We start from the raw sequence: 21,900 nt of genomic DNA, 5'->3' as shown, positions 1-21,900 counted from the left end.
GAAATCCCTTAGCCAATGCATAATGGACAGAATAAATTGTATATACTCAGTTCATTGTATGCACTTAGTGCACTGCATGCAATGTACTGAGCAAGTCACAAATACCTTGAAGTGCTCTGAACAATAACCATGAAAAGCTTTCAATGAAATCAAACATATTCACACACTTTGATCACCAAAATAAAAATTACATCCCTAGTTAACCATATACAGCAACCAATTGGCTCATCACTGTTTGTATGCATCAACTTACAAAATCAGGTGATTCAACTGTCATAGCAACTGTATCCCAAGGTTGGGTTGTCATGGTAGATGCAAACAATTAAATCTCTCCGTTCATATGGCCCCTTCTTGGGGTGATGCACCATTCTACACTGGGATACTAGAAAAATTAGGAAGCGCTATTATGTCCAAATTAAAATAAAAATGCAGATGTGGCCATAAAATGGCAGTGGCAGAAGTGCTCTCACTTCAGGTGCTCCTAATGGTTCATAGTGCCAGGGAGTCAAATATATTAGAGCCCTCCAGGTTCCTGCAGCCCAGGCAGATGGCTGCACAAGAAATGGCACCTGCAGGAAACAGGTAAGAGTAACCAAACAGAGAATACCTTTCTGTCTCATTTTAAGAAAAACTCCTTTCCTCAAGCACTGTCCCTTACACTGAGGTAAGAAAATATTTGACAACTTGTACAGACACAAAGTCCTGCTTTCCAGGTGGCCTCCTACCAATTTTCATTGACATTTACGTTGCCAAGGAGAAAACACAAACACCAAACTGCCACTTTACTGACGGACAAGTGCCTCCTGATATGCCTGGTGGCCTCCATGGACAGTAACAGTATCTGACTGCCTCCCAGACCTGCTGGCATTGTCTTGTCAGGCATAGACATCACACACTCTGTATCTGATTTTTGATGAAGTTTCATGTCATCTGCCATCAAGCCTTGAAGTCTTTTGACACATCAGTATGTTGTTTTTTTTCATTATTAATTGACTTGAGAACAACTTAATTTGTGCTTTGACTTGGTTACCTTTAATTCCTTAAATCTCTTGAAGCAACATTCAGAGGCATGTCTGTGTGGATCTACCTTTTAAGTTTTGCCTGCAGTCTCCTCTTTTTCCATTTGTGCTTTCTCTCCCAAAGAAACATCTTTACAGAGTGACATGAAAGCAGTCCAAAATTCTGCCTGTATCAGTTCGTCCTCACTCCAATAGAAAGACCACTGAAGCTTTAGTGTCCTGATTGCACAATTTCTTGAAATGTTTCTGGGTTCTAGGTGAGCTGTTCTAGCTAACTCCTGCTTCTCTACAGTCACAAATTACATCAAGTGCTGGCTTGAGATTCACTGAAACTCTTCTGGTTACCTGAAGAGTTCTTACAGGCTACTAAATATAAGAGCAGTGCTATATTTTAAACCTTAGCTTTTACTTCCTAATAAACCTGAATAAAGCATAATGTCCTTGTCAATGTCATGCTATGAAGGCAATATGCAAATATTATATATATGAGAATGGAAAATAACTGAAAGGTATTAAATAGAAATTGCAAGTAACTGCTGACAGTGCCCGAAAGCTAATGGTGCTAATTAACTGTATTCCCAGGGATAGGTCCACAGAAGGAATGGGGAATACAATAGCACAGGCTTGACTTTTCCACTTTCTTCATAGAATTCTTACAAAATATAAATTAAGCCAGAAAATGGGAGTCTCTAATTAGGGTGGCTAAAGAGCAAAGAGAAGACAGAGTAAATAAGTAGTAGCACATTCCTCATAATAAATCCACAAACAGCTTCTTGTATTCACTCAGTTAAACTTGCAATATAAAGATACCATGCATTTTCCTTTCCTTTTTATTAGCCTTCAAGGAAACAGACCAAGTGCAAGTTACATGATTATTTAGTCAAGGAGATTGATTCAGCATATTTTAGAGCGTAAGAACATTATGAAAAAAACACAGTAGTCTTTGTCTTTCTTGAAGGCTTCCTATTCCTGTTCTATTAACATGCTGCAAGTCAAAGTATCAGGATTTTCAAATTCCAAGCAATGTGAAAATCGTCTCTTCAAACGACTTATGATCACAGTAGTGGAGTAGAGGACAGATAAAAGAAAGCCTCATTACAAAGTCTAAATGTAAAACAAGAACTTTCTGGACAAGACTAACACCACCCTTTCAAACAATACTCTAATAAAGTCACCATAGATATTTGCAGGGGGGGTAAAGAAGAGGGACGACTTACCAAGAAGTCAGAGCAACACTTTAATTGGGTTTTGATTCAAAAAGAATGTATTCCTCTAAAATGCTACCATTTGTTTTTCTGCTTCTCTCTTGCTCTGATCCCAATGAATCCTAAAATTTTCAAGCCAATTTTATTTCTCACATGATGTGTTCAAAATACTGAAAAATATCAGTTTCAGTTGCTGGTATTTCTTACTAGTACACTTAACACAAAAATATGTACAGCAAAACAGGCGCAAGTTCCCAAGAGATACAGAGACTTTATGAGGGGGAAACAACAGCAGGAGAATAGCTTGGGTATTCTGCCTGAGAAACACTGGGTAGACATAAAACCTATATTCAGGCGGCACCCACATTTGGAAACAGCAGTTACCAGCTCCATACTCTTTTACTCCAAGAATCTCCTACTGGACAAAGCAGAGAAAGCCGTGCACAAGGAATGGCCTATGTTAAAACATCAAGAGGAACATTATGTCAAGAGTATTTGTTACAAGGGAGTTCATGAGGTAATCAAGAGGGAAGCAATGACACCATGGCAGCAGCCACAACTCAGCAAGTGCTGTGCCTCAGAATGACGACTTTGTGCAGTTTTGCTCAATTCAGATGTACAAGATCAGCTACTGGTACCACAAGTGAAATGGGAATATCAAGTTATTTGACAGTATAAAATTCCTCAAGTGGCAAATATTAAAAGTCACTTAATGTATCTACTGATCTCTACTTTGTTTCCTTCATTTGTAATGTTTTTCTCTTTCAAACTGATGGATGAACCAAATGCTTTTAACTATATCCAGGGTATGCCCTTCAGAATTGCATTTCAGCTTTCCCTCATGCCATACTTCTGCCCAGAGACTCCCTTACTTCATTAAGATGGAAAGTCATTTCAACCACAAAAAACCACAGTAATCATGTTTTAATCAGCTGAAGTGAACATAAGCTGCTACCATCCTAAGTACTTCATGACACAAACACAGCACAATACTGTGTTGCCTGCTGGCAGTGCGATGGAGAAACTGCAGATTTGCTTGGTGCAGAAACATGAAGCTAGCAGTTTCACTTAGGTTCAATGCCTACCTTGCTGAAGCTGGCTCAGATTGAAAAGCATAAGATCAATATGAAGTAATTCAGTTTGTGCACATTATGGGCACAGGAGAGGGGAAAATTAGGGTGAATGGCTATCTTTTGGGGAAGTAGAATACTTTGTCACAAACTGCTTAAGAATAAGCCTCAAGTCAGAGTTCAAAGTTCCTCATATATATTGCATTTAAACTAGTAAATTGCATGCTGGGCAATGGTAGGATTGAAACAAAACCTTAAGAACTCTGGAGGAATGAGTTACCTGATTTAGAAAGGAATGTGCATATGAAAGGAGGCCCATAAGAACATTAAAAGAACCCTTATCCTCTGTAGCTTGGCAAGGTATTTATGCTTTCCCAAACAAGGGAAAGAAACAAACCAGCTCTTTACTCAGGGTCATACTTAACTACTTATAGCTTCAAAGGGCTACTTTGAGGACTGAGAAATAACCACAGAAACATTCTGTCCATCCCCTGGTGTGAGAAGGCCATAACCATCAAACCTGTTGAAGTTTTCATTCCTTTAACTCAGTGAGATGGACTTAAGAATCAGGTTCTTTGCCACAAAGTATAATGGGAGATCCATGTTTCATACCAGAACCATGGACATGTAAGAAGATGAGGTTTAACATTTGCAGAGCAAACAAACATTGTTTTATTTAACTGCACTCAAAAAAACCCATAGTTTTTCTATAAATTTTACTTCAAATGCAGTATATTTTGTCGGCAGTCCTGTCAGATGTTGCTGCTAATGAACATCTATCTGAAGAGCATGAAATATGCTGCCTAGATTTTCCCTATAGGAGACCTTTTTTGCATTAACATTGCTGGCAAAGACAACAGTAAAGCAATAAAACTCAAGTAGGTTTCAAATTGAGAAGGATCAATTAAAAATTAGTTAATCAAATGCAGACATTTTTGTTTCTGGAAATACTACAAGCCTCCTCAGAAGTGCTGGATCACAGAGTCAGAGCAGAGACAGAATTCTTTATACAGGGAAAAAAAGGTAAAGGGAAAGAAATTATTGGAAAGAACAGAAGCATGAATATTAACAGCAGAAGTACAAAAAAGGGCTGTAATTATTAGCCAAAACCTGGGACTGTAGAAGCACAGAAGAGAAGCCAATAATTGCAGCTGGAGAAATACTAACATAGAATCATAGAAAGGTTCGGATTGGAAAGGACCTTAAGATCATCTAGTTCCAACCCCCCTGCAATGGGCAGAGACACCTCACACAACACCATGTCGCCCAAGGCTCTGTCCAACTTGGCCTTGAACACTGCCAGGGATGGAGCATTCACAACTTCTTTGGGTAACCCATTCCAGTGCCTCACCACCCTAACAGTAAAGATCTTCCTCCTTGTATCTAAGGTGAACTTCCCCTGTTTAAGTTTGAACCCATTACCCCTTGTCCTTTCACTACAGTCCTTGATAAAGAGTCCCTCTCTGTCATCCTTGTAGGCCCCCTTCAGGTACTGGAAGGCTGCTCTGAGGTCTCCACGCAGCCTTCTCTTCTCCAGGCTGAACAGCCCCAACTTCCTCAGCCTGTCTTCATACGGGAGGTGCTCCAGTCCCCTGATCATCCTCGTGGCCCTCCTCTGGACTTGCTCCAACAGCTCCATGTCCTTTTTATGTTGAGGACACCACAACTGCACACAGGACTCCAACCGGGGTCTCACGAGTGCAGAATACCATCAAAGCAAAAAGTACTCTGAAGTTAACAGTACCATTCTCCTTAATGGCTTTTAAAAGCCAGGAGTCCCTGGGAACACACACTACCCACCAGGGGCAAAATTGTATCTTTCTCACAGTCAGGCTCTTCAAGAACTTGCAGCTTTATATTGCATACAGCCCATGTGCCCTACAATGAAGCTTCCTGAAGCATCCTTCTCTCAGTAGCTCACTCCCTAAACTACTGGCCAGCTTCACAGAATGCTCCTACAGCCCGTGGTCCATTGACATGTGGCATATTAAGGATATATGGCATCCAGGCAGCTTAGTGGGTGCAAGTGAGCATCTGATCCAGAGATGTGCAGCAGAATCTGGGCCTTCAAAACTAGTGTTCAGTGGATAAACTGCATCTCACTACTTGAGAAATCATCTACAATGTCATGAACTGAACACCATGATTAGAGGTCAGATACCTGCATGCTAATCTAGACATTACTGAAGACTCCTCATATGAGTCTGAATTAAAATTCTTCAAAGTAAAACTTGATCAGTAATATGGGGGTTTGAGACAGTCAATTTTTGAGTTTGTAATTCAAAACATGACAACCTAAAAATCAGATCAGTTTGGCAAATGTAGCTATTAGCCTCTGCTTCTCACATATGAAAAGCTGGAATAGTAGCAAATAACTTCCTACACTTTGCAATGTGAAGTTTAGAAAAATCGCTAGATGGTACATACTGTAGCAATGGATATCAGAATAAAACATTCACAGTAACATATAATATTCTTCCCGAAAAGCTGCATTACAAATACATTCCCCAATAATTTACTCTTACAATTCATACATAAATAAAATCTTTCTTCTCATACATATAATTATTCTGCCACCAAATAAAAAAAGGTGCCATAAAAGCTAACGGTGCTATGGAGACTGCTCAACTGTGTTCACTTGAAGAGTGACAGATTCTTTGGTCAAACTGCAGGAGGCTCAAGTTTTTCCTGCATGCAGCCCCACATTCATAGAGGATACAGTAAAATTTTGTTGTGTTATCTTTACTGTTGCAACAATTAGTGTTAAACAGACATGAAAACACACTCTATGTTTGAGAAATACATGGCTTCACAGCTTTCCGTAAAACACAGTGATGCATGTCCTGTCACTAAGCATTTTGGTTTGACAAGAGCAGGAGTGTATCATTTAACCAAAGCATTCACTGTAAGTTTACTCATATGTGGGAAATGACACCATATACTTGTGGCTTCACCAGGGACATGAAGAGGTTAGATTATATAGATTTACTATATAGTTTTGCTTCTTGTTTGATGCACAATTGAAGAGGTGCTACAGTTTTGTTAAGCCTTCTTTACTTCGTGTCATTAATTTTGTGTGTGTTAAAATGAGGTTCTGTGTATGTTGCTTAGATGGGGACTTCAAAGGGAATTTTTCCCAATCAGATAAACTCAAAGTTTTAGATATAAAAAGGATATATACATAGCATATAATTAAAAGAGGTACACACATATAAATTCTACTAATTAGGCAACAATTTCAAAATAAAAGCATTTTGTTTCAAGGGGTTATATATTTTTAAAGTATTCCAAATACATATGCTACATATATTTTATATATACAGGAACAAAAAATTTACAAAGGTAGTAATCTTAAAAATAAATTTCTTTAATGAGCAATTTCATTCAAATATGTAGAGAATTAGACACCAGAGTAAGTTAGGATCAGAAATTGGCAGCTCTTTATACCATACAAACTAAGAGTTAATTTTAAATTTTATATATATATATATGAAAACAGATGACCTGATATGACCAGTACTTTAAGGAAAATCTTTTTCAGACTAAATGTTTTTTCATGCTGATCAAAATTCTGAGTAGTGCTAGTCTGTTACTCTTTCTGCAATTAAGTATATGTTCCTGTCTCTGAGTAAAGACCTAAGACTGGAGTGCATGAAGACAGCACACTTCACACAGATATGCATGCAATGACAGTAACAGCCCTTGCAGAGTATATTTCACAAATCAGTTAGGACAAAGCAAAGAAGTATACACTACTCACAGAAGCCCATTAAGGGACGGATTCACAGATGCAGACTTGAAGTTATCATTTTTATTAAAAAATATTTCAACTGTAGTGTAGTCTCAGAGCAGAGGAAAACACCAGAGACAAACCAAAATTAGGTCTTCAAGAGAGACAGAGGAGAAGGCAGAGAGAAAAAGCTATATAATGTTACACAGGAAAGATTAAGGCCATTTTATTGTGTTGCTAATAGCATTTTAAAAGAAAAAAAAAAAAGCTCACAGTGCGTTTGACTACATGGTAGGACTGACTGAAGCATAAGGCTCGTATTTCATGAAAGAAAACAAAAAGAGACATAAAACATAGGCCAAGCTCAGGTCTGGAAAGTCATGGTTGCACAAGGGGAAGAGAAAAGAACATCATGAAAACTGACATAAATGATGTACAATTGGTGGAATGATTCTGTCTTCCAGCTACTCTCTCTCTGAGCACTAGTGAGATGTTGGTCGTTGCGTCTGGCACCAGACATTTAACGATCACTAATTCACCTGTGTGCAGAGGACACCAGTGGTTTATTTATGGCAAAAAATATACAACCATTTAGGCAACAACATTTGAGAGCTGGCAACTTAACATGTATAGTAAAGATGCAGCATAATATTAAATTTAATTTGTATTAGTATAGTAGATCTGTACAACATAACTTCCGAGTTCACTGCACTTAAGAGGCTTTTTTCCTTGTAGCTTTAAATCTGAAGTGACAGACTGTATCATGAGAAAGACAGCTAAAACAAGCCAACTTTAGAAGTCAAACTCAGAAAACACAGAAGAGATTGGCAAGTGCTTCACCAAACATTTACATTAAACATGAATTGTTGTCTGATTACATGTTAAAGCCAGTAAATGAAGAAACGTTTCTTTAAACAGTTACTCATCTTCTACTAGCATTTGTGTTTAACTTTTGAAGCACAGCATATCAGTGTAAAGTAGAAATCTCTCAAGTTACCTTTATGAAACACTACTACAAAAATGTAATTAGTTGTAATTAACCACTGCTAGATAAGCCATAACATCATAGAAATAACCACAACAATTTTACTTACAAGCACAAGTTTGTGGATCAAATTTAAAAAAGAATGAAACATCAAAACACAAAAAAAACCCAAACATTATTGATCATGTGAGCTGGACTTGCATGAACTATGCATGCACTGTGTTTTGAGACCTTTCATAGTTCCATGAAAATTAACCCGAAGGGACTGAGCTAGCCCAGTGATGCTTCCACTTACAACACTGTGCAATACCTTTACCTGCAATTGCCCTTGCCAAAAAGGCTGTGGGTTCATCACATAGACTGATTAAACCGAAGTCTTCAAGCAACTGAATTTCTCAAGCAAAAGTGGCAGTGATGACAGCAGTTGAAAAGCCTCAAAATAATTTCAGAATTAAGAAGTGTTTTCCATTATACATTCTTGTATTATACTTAGCAGAGATTAGGAACAATAAATAGATCCTACACATGTGCTAAAGCTGCCTTCTAGGATTTTCACATCTTTATTATTACATTTTCAGGCAGACATAACCAGAAGATCTGGCAAAACACAATTCTGTATTGCTTTGTCTCTCCAGAACTCCACAAACATTACTTCACTTATACATAACTTCACTGTATGTTGCTGTGTTTTAACAGCAAAGGATAGCACTTAATTCAAGCTGTTACTAAGACTAAGTACCATACTATCCAAAGTTGCAGGGGGAGAAAACACACAAGCTTTGGTAAGTGTACAAAGAACAGCATTTTTTTTAGAGCTCTAACCTAAGGTTGCAGATTTCAGCTGCTTCTTGTTCTGCTACTGGTCTTTTAGCTGAGGTTAAGCAATCGCTTTTCTCTATCTCAGTTTCCCTATCTGTAAAAAAGAGGTAGAGCCATTCACTCCGTTTCATAATTATTACGTGTGTAAATAAATAGGCCTTCCATGGAGCATTCTTGCTATGAAATACACTTATTATGATTCAACAGTGGTCTAAGGTTCTATGATTCTATTTAACTTTGCCTTAACAGAACTTATTCCTGTTTTGCTTTTAGTTACTGAGAGGACACACTGTTATCAGTCCAGCAGAAAATTCAACCAATGTTTTTATTTTTACTAAATATTGTCTTCAATTTCTTTTTTTGTTTAGGGATAAAACATAACATGGGATTCCAGCCACCAAGAAAAGTAAGTTTTCAGAACTACACAAGGAAAATTATACCTGTATTCTGAGTATAGAGTATGGACAGAGATGGCTGAGATAAGGCCATCAGACTGGAGATGCAGTATTGAAAAGGAAAGATGCATCAAAGCTTTGCCATGAAGTGCAAATTTTCCTTTCAAAATATAAATATGATAAGCTATGCAACTTCAGTGTTATGAGGTTTTCCCTAGACTGGATATTGCTAAAAGATACCGTAAACTTTGCATATATTAATATCCTGTACGAAATAACGCTGATCAAATAATGCCTTGAGAGGCAGCTTGAAATAGGAGAAAGGAAAATCCTGGTAAAATTCCTCCATCTAGTGGCTGTTGGGACACTGACAGCAGCAGCGAATGGCTGTGGTGGGCGGCCGCTAGTTCATGGTTAAGGATAAGTGCAAAATATGCAAAGAAGCAACTGTGCAGCTGCCAGCTATTACCCATAAAGCCATTGCCTGGTGAAATCAGTGATGTGAGTGACATCACTCCATCTTTACAGCTCCAGTTTGACCTTCTTGATGAAGGGTCAACACTGCAGAAGACATTCAAATCATGCCATTTGAGTTCCTCAAAAACTCTAGGCTCATTGTCAGTGTCATCATTTAAGACATGAATATCTAGGAAGTCTGGATTTTAAAACCTTGAAATATCAGCCACATCATGAATAAATTAGATTGAATTTCAGCCACTCTGCAAAAGGTAGTATTTAGAAATACACGTGTACTCTACATAAAATCTTCAATGCACCTCTGACTACCAGAAACAGCCTCTGAAGGTAAGAGCAAAGTACAAGCACCTCCAACAACTGAATACATAGTGCCTTGCATGAAAATTACCACCTGCTTTCCCAGTCCACACATCACATGCCACTCCCACTACAAGATATTTTAGAAGCCTATGTTCTGCAACAATTTGCATAGCAGTCTAAAAATTATGCTTAGTACTTACCTGTTCTATTAGACTTTTGTTTAATAGTTATTAATTTAAGCAAGTCACTTAGAATATAGACAATCTGATTTTTTGTTTGTCACCAATGCTTTTTATAATGAATACTGAGTCTCTTTTTGAGACCTTTTTTTTAAGCCTCTCACCTTAAGGAAGGATGAGGCAGGATATAACCTCCATGACGGCACAAGTTTTTTAAGTTACCCATAGCATCGTTTTGTTCAGCCAACAAGAGACTTGTAAAACACTATCACAATTCAGATTTAATCTGCCACCTTGAAAAAACATGACCCTGCTAATCCCCATACTCTACACCTTAAAATTCATTCAGTATCTTATTTTTGAAGCCAGTTTTAAATACTATCAGGGAGCAAATAAAGACTGAAAATCAGAAATTTATAATTTATAAAACCTCTACAGAAACACTAAGTATTTTGGGTAAGCAATAAACATTCTGCAACTACAATCTGCTTCCTCTGTTGAAATATCCCTGGTGGTTCATATGAAAGTCAGCTCCGAGATGAGGTCTCAAAACAGAGATGACATGTAGTTAAACAGTGTCCAGAGCCTAATTTTAGTCTTCGAGGCATAAATACGTAGACAGGGATTTAATGCAGCTGCTTTGAGAAGCCCAAAGTAATAGAGCACATCTGGCCAGTATGCCAGAAGTAGTATTAACTAGTGAGATCCAACTAGTGAAAACAAGCAGGTCCCAGAAAACCCTTGTCCACAGAACCCTGTTGCTTACTGTTTTCAGTTGCCTAATCCCAGCCACAGATTCATTCCCGCCCCTTACTGCTTCTCATCAAACGCTTTGGTCCAAGGCTCACCTCACTCAAGCCTCCCTTTAGGGTCCTTACTTATCCTTACTAACCCACTTCTCTGCAAATCCTCCATGTTCTACTTCAGTCCCTTCTGCTTCCCTTTTCCTACTCTTCACTCCCTCCTGCTCCCTCTACATCTTCACTCCACTTTACAAACATTATAAACCTCCCTTCAGGCTTCCCTCTGTGCCCAACTTCCCACCCAGATTTGAACTGGAATTTGCCAGTTCAGGTTCATTGCAGCCTTTGACTTACCTGTAAGCACAGACCATGATGACAACAGTCCATACAACGGTGTAGGCCTAGCACTGAGTACTTGCAGCAATGCCTTTTGTTGTACAATTCTGCTGAGCCTGGAGTCTATGAGAGATCCACAGTTAAGTTGCACAAGCTGTTAACAGTGACAAACAACTTCTTATTTACTAACATCTTTCATCTATTTTTCTCATCAGGACTGCATTTCTAGCAACAACCCCGACAGAAGTTTAAGAAAAAATACTGTAGACAGTGTAGCAACAGTAAAGCAGAGCGATTCATTACACCCATCTGAAAACGTGCCCACTAAGCTTCAAAGCACAGACAGAAGGCAAAGCAGCATAATGTTTGCTATGAAAGATCAACAGAACAGTGAAGAAAATAATTCCATCAGGCTCCATAAACGAAGGAGGAGATTTATAATTAAAAAGAGCCCAATTCTGATTTCAATAAACAGCTCCATTCTGAACCTGCCCACGCTTAAATCTGAGGATAGAAACAATGACAAATGGAAAAATCTCTATCAGATCCAAAGAGAAAGAAAGCAGATTATGAGAGAAACTTGTTCCAAGTACAAGAGTAATAACAGAAGAATAATCACTCCTTATCATGTTTCTAGAATATTTGTAGAAGATAAATACAGAGTTCTATACTGTGAAGTTCCAAAAGCAGGCTGCTCTAACTGGAAGCGAGTGCTTATGGTTCTCAACGGGCTGGCTTCTTCCACAAAAGATATACAGCACAATACAGTGCACTATGGAAACTATTTAAAAAGACTGGATGGGTTTGATCACAAAGGAATTTATCATCGGCTCAACACTTACACAAAGATGCTTTTCATTCGTGAGCCTTTTGAAAAGCTGGTATCTGCATTTCGGGACAAGTTTGAACACCCAAACAACTACTACCATCCGGTTTTTGGAAAAGCTATCATTTCCAGATATCGTGTCAATGCCACCAAAGAAGCATTAAGGACAGGCGCTGGAGTCACATTTAAAGAGTTCATTCAGTATCTCCTGGATGTACATAGGCCAGTGGGTATGGATATCCACTGGGACCATGTCAACAGGCTTTGCAGCCCATGTTTAATAGACTACGACTTTGTTGGGAAGTTTGAAAGTATGGAAGAAGATGCAAACTTCTTCTTGCACTTAATTGGTGCTCCACAAAATTTAACTTTCCCCAAGTTTAAAGATAGGCACTCCAATGAAGAAAGAACTACCAGTAAAATTACAAAACAGTATTTTGCACAGCTTTCTCCTTCTCAACGACAACAAAGCTATGACTTTTACTATATGGATTACTTGATGTTTAACTACTCAAAACCTTTTGAAGATTTATATTGATTTGAGAGCTGTGACATTTTCACAGTCATATCAGTTGAATTGCATAACAAATCCAGGTGGCTTCTGTTTCTGTATACTTGTCTGTTAGTAAACAATTGGTTGAAGAACAAGAAAACCCCAATGGCTAGTGATGTTTACACCTTCACCTTAATTGCCTCCTTTTTCAAATCGTATTTTTTCTATGATTTCTCCATATGAAATGTACGCACATATACATATAACGTGTCAGGGTTCCCAAATAAAGCACATAATTTTCCATGCTGGTGTAGCCTGTATTTGCACTGGGAGGATGGTTTGAAACTGGAGAAACTTAACTGGTGATTCTACAGTGGAGTCAGTATTTCAAGCTCTTCACCCTTTAGAAAATCAGTCTGAAAAGTGACAGAGTAGCAAAAATACCCAAGCATATGTACACACTAGATAGTATTTACAGTTCATTGCAACTCACAAAGCAATACCCTAAACAGGCACCAGTTATTTGGAGCTGGTGGTAAATTGCTGTTTACTGATATTTGAAGTTAGGTAAAAAGAAAAAGTCTATCATACTTACACTGTTCCAAACCACACTGGTGAAAACAACTAATACTTAATGACCATGTGAGTGCAGTATTAAACCAGATGTTCCAATTCAGAGTGAGGACACATTCTCCCCCTTCAGTATTTCCCTCATGGCACATTCATCTGCAAAAAGATAAAATGCAGGCGAATATTTGCATCTTTATAAATGTAATTAAGATTCTTTTAATCCTTTCCATTAACATAAATCTCTGGTTTAATCTTCATAGTCACCAGGAATATCAAATCTTTCCTTCATAATAACAAGCAAGAGTAAATGCAACTTCCTGCCCAACAGGGTAGTTCTTTTCATTGCTGCAAACAATTTGCGCGTGTTTATTGCAGTAACAATTAGATCTGATTTAACATGCAAAAAAATATTCCAGGTGGTTCAGTTCAGTTGTTAATTTTCTATACTTACAAGAATGCTTTCTTTCATATCTAGCAGAATTCTCTTGTAAGAATGAAATATTTCATCTTCCACTGTTTTTTTTAAATCTTCAATCTAATTCTGGACACAGTACCCTTATTTGCATGCCATTTAACCACTGGAAATGATAACATTTAAATTGGCCATACTGGAACAAGAATCAAACCCTACCACAAAGCTGAACTTGAACTCCACAGTGATTTCTAGCATTTCTAGCTGTACAAATGCACAAACACATACGAAGAAACACCTGTTCCAAGCAGTTTCACATCAGGAAAAATTGTTTCAAAATTATTTGTATTGAAAGCTTTACTGACAAATACTTTATGCATCATGTCTGACATCAGATTCTCATTTTTTTGTTCAGAAAACAAATGTTTGCATTAGAAAGGTAATGTGGAACTTACATTGTTCCATAAAACCAGTTCCCATTCCTGGTCTGCCCAAGCTCCCCATTGCTACTTTGCTGCTGCAGCTAACCACCTACCCCAAGGTACTTGATCTGTTCTCATGCCTTTGTATTCTGATGGGGCAGCTCAGGCCAGCAGTAACAGGCTCAGGGCTATTCACCTAGGCTGGTCTGCCAACAGATAAGCATGGCAGATAGATAAACTCACTCAACACTTCCTAGTGCAGACAGAGAAGAACATTGATTCTGACAGTGGTGGTATTCACTGGGGGCTGTGGAGGCATAGTCAAGACCACCACTAGGAACTTCACTACTAAGGAATGGTGTACCTCAATGATATTAAGTTCTCTGAGAAGTGATGGTACTCCAACTGATGCAAGTGATTTGCCTGTAGGCATAAAAATCACAAAGTCACCAACACAAGGAAAGAATACAACAGATACAGAGCCCTCACAGGTTCTTTTTCAGGGTCTGACCTTGTGAGCACATTAGTGTACCAGAGCACAGGGTGCTACCACTGCTCTTGCAGACTAGCACTGAACTCTTTCAGTCAGCAGGTGAACTTCCACTGCAAGAATCTCAATTCAACTTAGTGCAGCACCATCACAACAGAACAGACCATGCTAACTCCTAGGTTAGCTCTGTTATGTGACCAGAGGAAAACTGGGTATCATTTGCATTCAGACTTCTGCTAGCTTGAGAGATCCCTAAGGGAAAAGATTAAGGTACTTAATCTTACAGCTGGATTCGTATCAAAGACCTTTTCCCTTCCTCCTCCTCCCTTACTCCAGTTCTTTTTTATCTTAATCTATATACACACATAAACTGATAGAGCCACAAGGTCATGTTTGTACCCGAAAGACTTTGTTGGACAGCTACACATCAGCGAAGTGTTCGCTGTATGAGTAGAAAAAATACACCAGCAAAACTGCACTTCTGATTGTATAAAACTGGTGCTTTTTCTACCACTATCCCCTCCCCGCCTCCCAAATCTATTTTAATTAAGAACCTTTACTATTCCAGTAAAAGCTAATGACAGGGGAATATTTTTTATGACAAATGAAGATGAAGACTTTGGCAGGGTTTTATTTTGTCTGGGGTAACAAGCACACTTTAAACAGAGACTGTAAATAAGTGGTTTGCATGTTTATGACAAGCTGCATATGGCACGATACCATCTGTTTTAGAGTATCTCAAGGAAGACAGAAGCATTCTAAATACCTGAACATACTTAATACTGGCTAGTTGCATTAATTTGACTCTCATCATTTACTCCCTGTGACTAGTAGAAAGAAGGCAAGAAATGGTTTAAAAACAAAATCAGATCTGTAAAGGTATATTTCAAAGCCAGAAGAGATGCATTATCTTGATCAGAAAACAGCTAAGACAACAGACAAATAAACTAATGTTTTCATGCCAATCAAAATGTTTAAATAAAAAGCAACAGTTTTAACTAGTGTTAAGATTTCAGACCACTCATTTCTGTTTAAATTACCTTGTCTTTCTTCCCCCACATACAAAATCTTTACATTTTCATTTTTGATAATGCAAGTGAACATTCTTCAGAGTTGTTCAGTCTGATTTTTCCATATTTTATCCTTCTTTTTGTATTGATTTATAATAAATTTATATTTTATTCCATATGGAAGTGGACATTCAAGATTTATTAGTTTACAGCTTAGCTTCATGACAACTGAAGCAAAGGGTTCTTAAAGTTTTTAAAATGTAGGTATTGAGTTCTGGAAGTCCTGCTCCCTCCCCCAGCAGCTTTCTCAGAAGTCTACTTTTTGGATGATCAGACAGCTGGGTTATTTGAGAGAGAGGGATCCACAGAGTATCAGAGAGAAACATATATTGAATGCATGTACTACACAGTACATTAATCCTTAGTTTCTTTGCCATATTTTTCCCATTTGGGTAATACTATTGCTGACAGCAGAAGCAAGAGCACACCTATCACAAATTCATGTATAATTATCTACTTACATACGTGCATATAATGTACATAGAAAAAAAATCTGTGCAAATAGCATTATGCATACTAAGGTATCTACGAACAGAAAGATTTTAATATAACAACTCACAAATGCATGGAGGGGAAGATATAATCCCCCAAAGAGTAACAGAAAATGAATACAAGAAATATCAAATGTATGCATTGATTTCAAGATAATTGTTGTTTCTTTGTGCAATAATACAAACTAATTAGGCCGAATCAAGCAGTAGGTTACCTGGAATTACCAGATAAAAATTGAAAAGAGATTTCTTTTTTGTTGTTGTTTTGCTTAATTATGACTGCTTTGTTACTGACACAAGCTGCTTTAAATCGCTGAGTAGACAGACATCCGTTTTCAACCCCCAACAAGAAATCACACAGGTAGCTGAGCATAATCCAGCCAACCACTTGGAAGAGAAACATGATTGTACAAAGCTCAGCCTCATCTGTTCATTTTAATTTCAGCGATACCAGAACAGCATCTGCATGCAGCAGTAGTTTTTTTCAGAGCACAACACAAAAGTCAAGACAGGTCATAGCCTGTTTGAGCTGATACTACTTCAAGGGATTATTTTTAGGTTGGCAGTGTTATTTGTGAAGACTTCAAACCCTCAGCATGCTCCTGTGCACTCTTGAACAATGAGATGGGACGTGTCCCAAGCTCCATATGGCAAGACACATGTAACTAATTTTCATCCCAAGACAACAGCTACTAGTTAAGGAACAGCAATTTTCTTAGCTTTCATGAGGGAACCTAGCAGACAAGCCTGTAAACAAACATCTTTAATGGCTTCCAGCATGATACTGCTGTAAGAATGCACTGGAGTACAAGAGAATGAGAATTTACATACCAGTGACAACCGGTATTTACCACTGATCAGTGACTTTTGCCATAATTTCTCAGACTATTCATTCAAACTGCGGGGTCCAGAATTAAACATGCAGCTAGACTCACAATGGATTCAAGTTTTAAGCATGGCAGGCACTCACCTGTTCCACACTTCAATATAATCCTGAAATATGTGACTGTGTTATACAGAACACATCACCCGAGCAGTAAGGGCAAGACAGTGTAGAACATATTGACACAGAACGGGAAGACAGATGTGATTAAGTCTTTCTCGCTGCCACCAAGCTATTTGGTTAATGTATTATAAAGCAATTGATACGGTTAGGTTTGACTCATGCTAGAGAATGTTTGCTTTATGACTAGCCTAATATAAAAATTCAGCCTTATAAAAATATTTTCTGGTCCAGTTTAATGAAGAACTCCAAATAGTTTAAAAATAACACTTTAGATATACCGATGCATACACAGATCTCAATAGCAACAACCTTGCATGTAGTGAGGAGCATACGTACATAATATCATGGCAAATCTTTTAAGTATCATACTCTAGGCAGTTTGTGCCACAGTGATTTTTACACAGTTGCATGAAAAAGCTCTTTCGAATTCTGCCATCCACTGCCAATTTTGCCACCAACTCTTTTTTAACTGAAGACATACATTTAAGAGAATTGCAGCAGAGGTCAAGTTTTCCATTATGTACCTACCTTATATGAGACTTGACTTCTTTGTTCAAATTCAGCTATTACTGCAGTGCTGGCCTATGTTTCACATTCAGCTTTATAGGATTCTCTATCAGTGATCTTTCCTAGCAATGTCATCATTTTTTCCTGGAGCTTAAAATTATGCTGTCAAGTTATGAAAAATGAAAGAGGTTTTCACAAGCCAACTTTTCCACAGTTATTTTTTCAATCTGGGATTCCTGTCCAAATTTATTTTCACTTAATATAGGAAATATCCTCTCAAACATATCCAAACTTAAGTAATGTCACCAGCTGCAAAAGGTGTTAAGATTACATTCAAGCAAAGGGAGGAGCAGCATGGTAGGAAATGGCCTAAGGTGACTGGCCCTAAGAGCTTGTCCCAATCCATTAAAGACTAGTGGAGGTGGTTTCTTTCTTAAGAAATAAAAGCTCCAGGCTACAGTTCACCTTCAAATTTATAGATACAGACTAATGTACAGTATGATCACAAGTTATTTTATCTTCGTTTTGAGTGTGCATCCAGTCAGCATAACCCTTTCTGAGAACCACGATGTAGCCAGAGAAGTCACCTGAAGGTGATGCTAGCCTGTACGTAGATACACATGCTGAAGACCACAGGGCACAGTTTTAGCTGTCCATTTCCATAAAGTGTCAAATAGCTAACCTGTTTCTACAGTTTTCATTCACAACACTTCTACACTTGCTGGTAATCAGGTATGCTAATGCTTAGGTAAAGCAACTGGGAGATTTGGTCTATGATTTATCCATTATCTGTTTCGGGTCTCATCCCCTAGAACTGCTCCGCTTATCTTTCCCCATCACTGGTGTGGAGGAAAATTCAAGAATTATGTTATTTTAGTGGTTTTCATCATATTTTATTTACTGATCTTAAATTAATTTAATTCACCTATAGCAATATATAACAGAATTGGGTTTAGCCTGATTTCCACCCCCACCCCCACCACCCCCCCCCCCAGTATCTCCTTTTTTAATCAGTTGGGTTTGTTTGGGTTTTTTTACACTACCTCAAAAAAAAGCCATAGTCACTACAGTACAGGTAATCTCACCAATAAAACAATGTGATAGAGTAAGAGGTTACAATATTTATATAGTCTCACATTATATTTCTCCACTGAAATCCATATAGACATGAATCCTGCTCAAGTGACACACTGTGTACTCATCAAGGTGATATTGTCTATATAAATCAGGCATACAGTGACCATTTCAAGCAGTGTGGAAAATGTTGCAGACACAATACAAGATGGGTTATGAGTCTGACAATTTATCTACGTTCATGAAAACAAAGGGTGGGGGAGTTTATTTTTTATTAGCTAAAATAAATCTGAGAACTTCATTAGATCATCCCACCAAAATTGAACATCAGGTTTATATTACAGTCTAGAAAGTACACAGAAGCTGGTAATGATCAAAACCATTTTACCTTGGAACTCTTTCCGAGGGAGTTTCAAAATCAACTGTTTAGAATAAAACACTATGCCTGCCATATCTGACCAAAATATACAGCTTAATAAACACTCAAGAATGACCACGTGCAGAAGTAAAATCAATTTTAGAAAAAATTACAAGATAGATTGATGATAAATAATGAAATTGCATCTATCTGATTACAGAAAGAAGAAAGAGAAGCAAATAAATACAAGTACAATGACATTCCAGTAAGTTGTATTAAAAACACAACCCAAACATATTTTCATTTCTTCACCACTAGTTCCAAAATAGCATCATGACACCCACCTAAACATTTTGCCCAATCCTAATGGGAACACTGCTACTCAGTTGCTCTGGAGTAACACCAGCTGCGCACAAAAACAGCTTCCTAAAGCCACACCTCAGCAAGGCCAGGGTGAGGATGGTGAGAAACACTCTGGTCAGCACCACAACCACAGCAAGTTGAGTCCACTTGTTACAGTCAAGCTAAACAGGCAGAGGTAGCCCTGACTGCACAGGACATGACAGCCCAGCAGAGATAATAACAGAAATCACATTCTCATCTTCGATTATCAAGACACTGAAGACAAATTTGACTCATACAAAAGCTGGTACATACTTGAAAGTGGTAATCCTCTGACGAAACAGATTTCCAAATCAATTGGTTTTCACTGACATCTGGGGACTCTTATCAAGTTAGAGTGCTTCATTGACTTAATTCAGTGGTAAATGAGTTTAGTTGAATCCTTGCCTCCTCCAAGAAAAGATGCACCTTCAGCTGCCTTCTGCATGGTTGTAGTGCCCAGGGAGATCCCAGATAGTAACGCTATTTTATTTTTTTCCTCTTTCACAAGGAGCTACTTCACTATTCATCATTCTAAACTATGAGAAATACATGGTACCCAGAATTACAATAAAGACTAGTTTTGAACACATTTTTCCATTACCTAGTTTCAACTCAGTAATCAGTTCCTTTGCAGATATATCTGACAAGCAAAACAACACAGAGTAATACCTTCCAAATCCCTGAGCTCCCAATCCAGATGACTTTGAATGCATTGACTCATCAGTTCTGTTTCTGCAGTAAAAAACAAGCACTGACATGTTTTGCTATTTAAAACCACTGCCCATTCACTATGCTGCAACCCATAGGTGTTCAAATCTCAAAAGTACACACTTTCCTTGTCTTTGATTCAGAATTTACACTGTAGTCTTGCAGATTAACTGCAATGAAATTTGTTTCGAATCTGATGTGCTGGTTTCTCACACAGCAAAATCTCCTATCCCTCCAGAAAAAAAACCTCAAGAAATGGGACTGGGGAGAAACTGCACTGCCTTGCCCAGTTAGTGGTCTGGTTTTAAATGGTCTGAATCTTCTCAGCACTTTTAAAACACATCTGCATCTGGACTAACACTTACCTTTTGCAGGTTTAACATGTTGCATAAACATCATCTGATTTGAAATGGACAGGTCTGCCAGTTTTAAAAATCTAAGCTCATAGCATGGACTCACATTCTTCCAGAGAGCAATTAAACTCTGCAGATACACTCAGCCTCACTAACCCAAGTCTGTGGAAGAAATGCTATATACATCCGCATTCCAGATTGGCCTTCATTGACTGACTGATTGGTAATTAAGGCATGTATTTGGTTCCAGAGATAGAGAAAAACTCAAATCCCAAAGGAAGACGTCAAATCTGAGCCCAAGGTTATTAATCATCCTGCCTCTAATTGTATATAAAGTATCTTTACTCCCTCAAAAATGTTATTTTTTTAAATATTATGGGATTTAAGTATGTCACAATATTCTGGATATCTTGATTAGATCTCCTTTAATATACTGCTTCTGAATAATTCGTAATTTATTTAACACCACTATAAATCTCACAGAAATGAAGAACTCTTACTAATCATTAAGATTAAGCAGAATTTTTAGCCTGACTAGACTAGCAACAAAATTTGATAAGGGGATTTTTTTTTTTCCTTAAACAGTGCTTTTTACCCTCTTCTTGTAATTAAAGTTGCAGCCAAGGTCCCATTAGGCTGATAGCGATCCCTCCTGTGAATCAGACAGGCCCTCAAGTCTTCACATTTTCAGAGTTAAGTCTCACTGTTAACTAGCATCTGGGAAGGTTTCAACTAAATCAGGCAAGAACTGACTAAGATTAAAAGCCTAAAGAATTTTGCTCCTCATTGACATTTAAAAACTTTTCTGCATCATTCCCCTGATCCAGCAAGATCACATGCCCTCACAAAACACCACATGGCTTACTTTACAAGGTTGACTGCTACAGTGAAGCTACAGTGGCTAGAAGCACCAGTTTCATGCCAGGTAGCCAAAGTACATTAAAGCTTACTATAAATGCCCTCCCTCATTCAGTGGTCCCTCAAGGTTAGGGCATAAAAATGGATACAAAGTCAGGGAGGGCACAGAACCTCTGCTGAGCAGAAAGTCATCTACAGGGCAACATGAAAGGAAGGACTATTCAGAGATCCCGGACAGAGGCAGAACTGTCTTGGGAGAAGCACTATAGGATCTAGCCACGAGAGAACACACTACCTACACATTTGGGCAGCTGGTCCAGGACTGGTCCTCCAATGGAACTGCTTTTTACACATTCCTCTCACCTACAGAAGCTGTAGCAAGGGCATTCTTGTTTCTGTTGGCTTCTATGCCCATTACATCTTTGCAGCCCTTCCACAAGCATCCCTACATTAGTAAAAGCCACCACATCCCTCCTGCCTCTGGCAAGAGCACTGCCAAGTCTTCATTTCCAAACTATGATCATACATGCTCTCTGTGGGGCTTCACCCCTTTTTCACCTTCTGATCCTGGCTTTCATAGTTTCTTTTCTACATTAATCTTACAGTTTCTATAAGAATCT

At 38.2% G+C, this 21,900-nt stretch overlaps 1 protein-coding gene across 2 annotated transcripts in view; it reads left to right on the top strand.

Annotated features, from left to right (window-relative positions):
* Nucleotides 1-12,948, top strand: part of CHST8 (carbohydrate sulfotransferase 8) — a 176,296-nt gene extending 163,348 nt beyond the window's left edge. For both annotated transcript variants that reach the window (XM_065662112.1, XM_065662113.1), the window contains exons 3-4: nucleotides 9,197-9,234; nucleotides 11,474-12,948. In XM_065662112.1, the coding sequence (XP_065518184.1) occupies nucleotides 9,197-9,234; nucleotides 11,474-12,622 (1,187 nt within the window). In that variant the 3' untranslated portion in view covers nucleotides 12,623-12,948. The remainder of the gene's footprint in view (nucleotides 1-9,196; nucleotides 9,235-11,473) is intronic.
* The last annotated feature ends 8,952 nt before the right edge of the window (nucleotides 12,949-21,900 follow it).

Source organism: Lathamus discolor, chromosome Z (assembly GCF_037157495.1).
Source record: "Lathamus discolor isolate bLatDis1 chromosome Z, bLatDis1.hap1, whole genome shotgun sequence".
Lineage (NCBI taxonomy): Eukaryota > Metazoa > Chordata > Aves > Psittaciformes > Psittacidae > Lathamus > Lathamus discolor.
The sequence above is the reverse complement of the archived record's forward strand: the minus strand, read 5'-3'. Positions and strand labels throughout refer to the sequence as shown.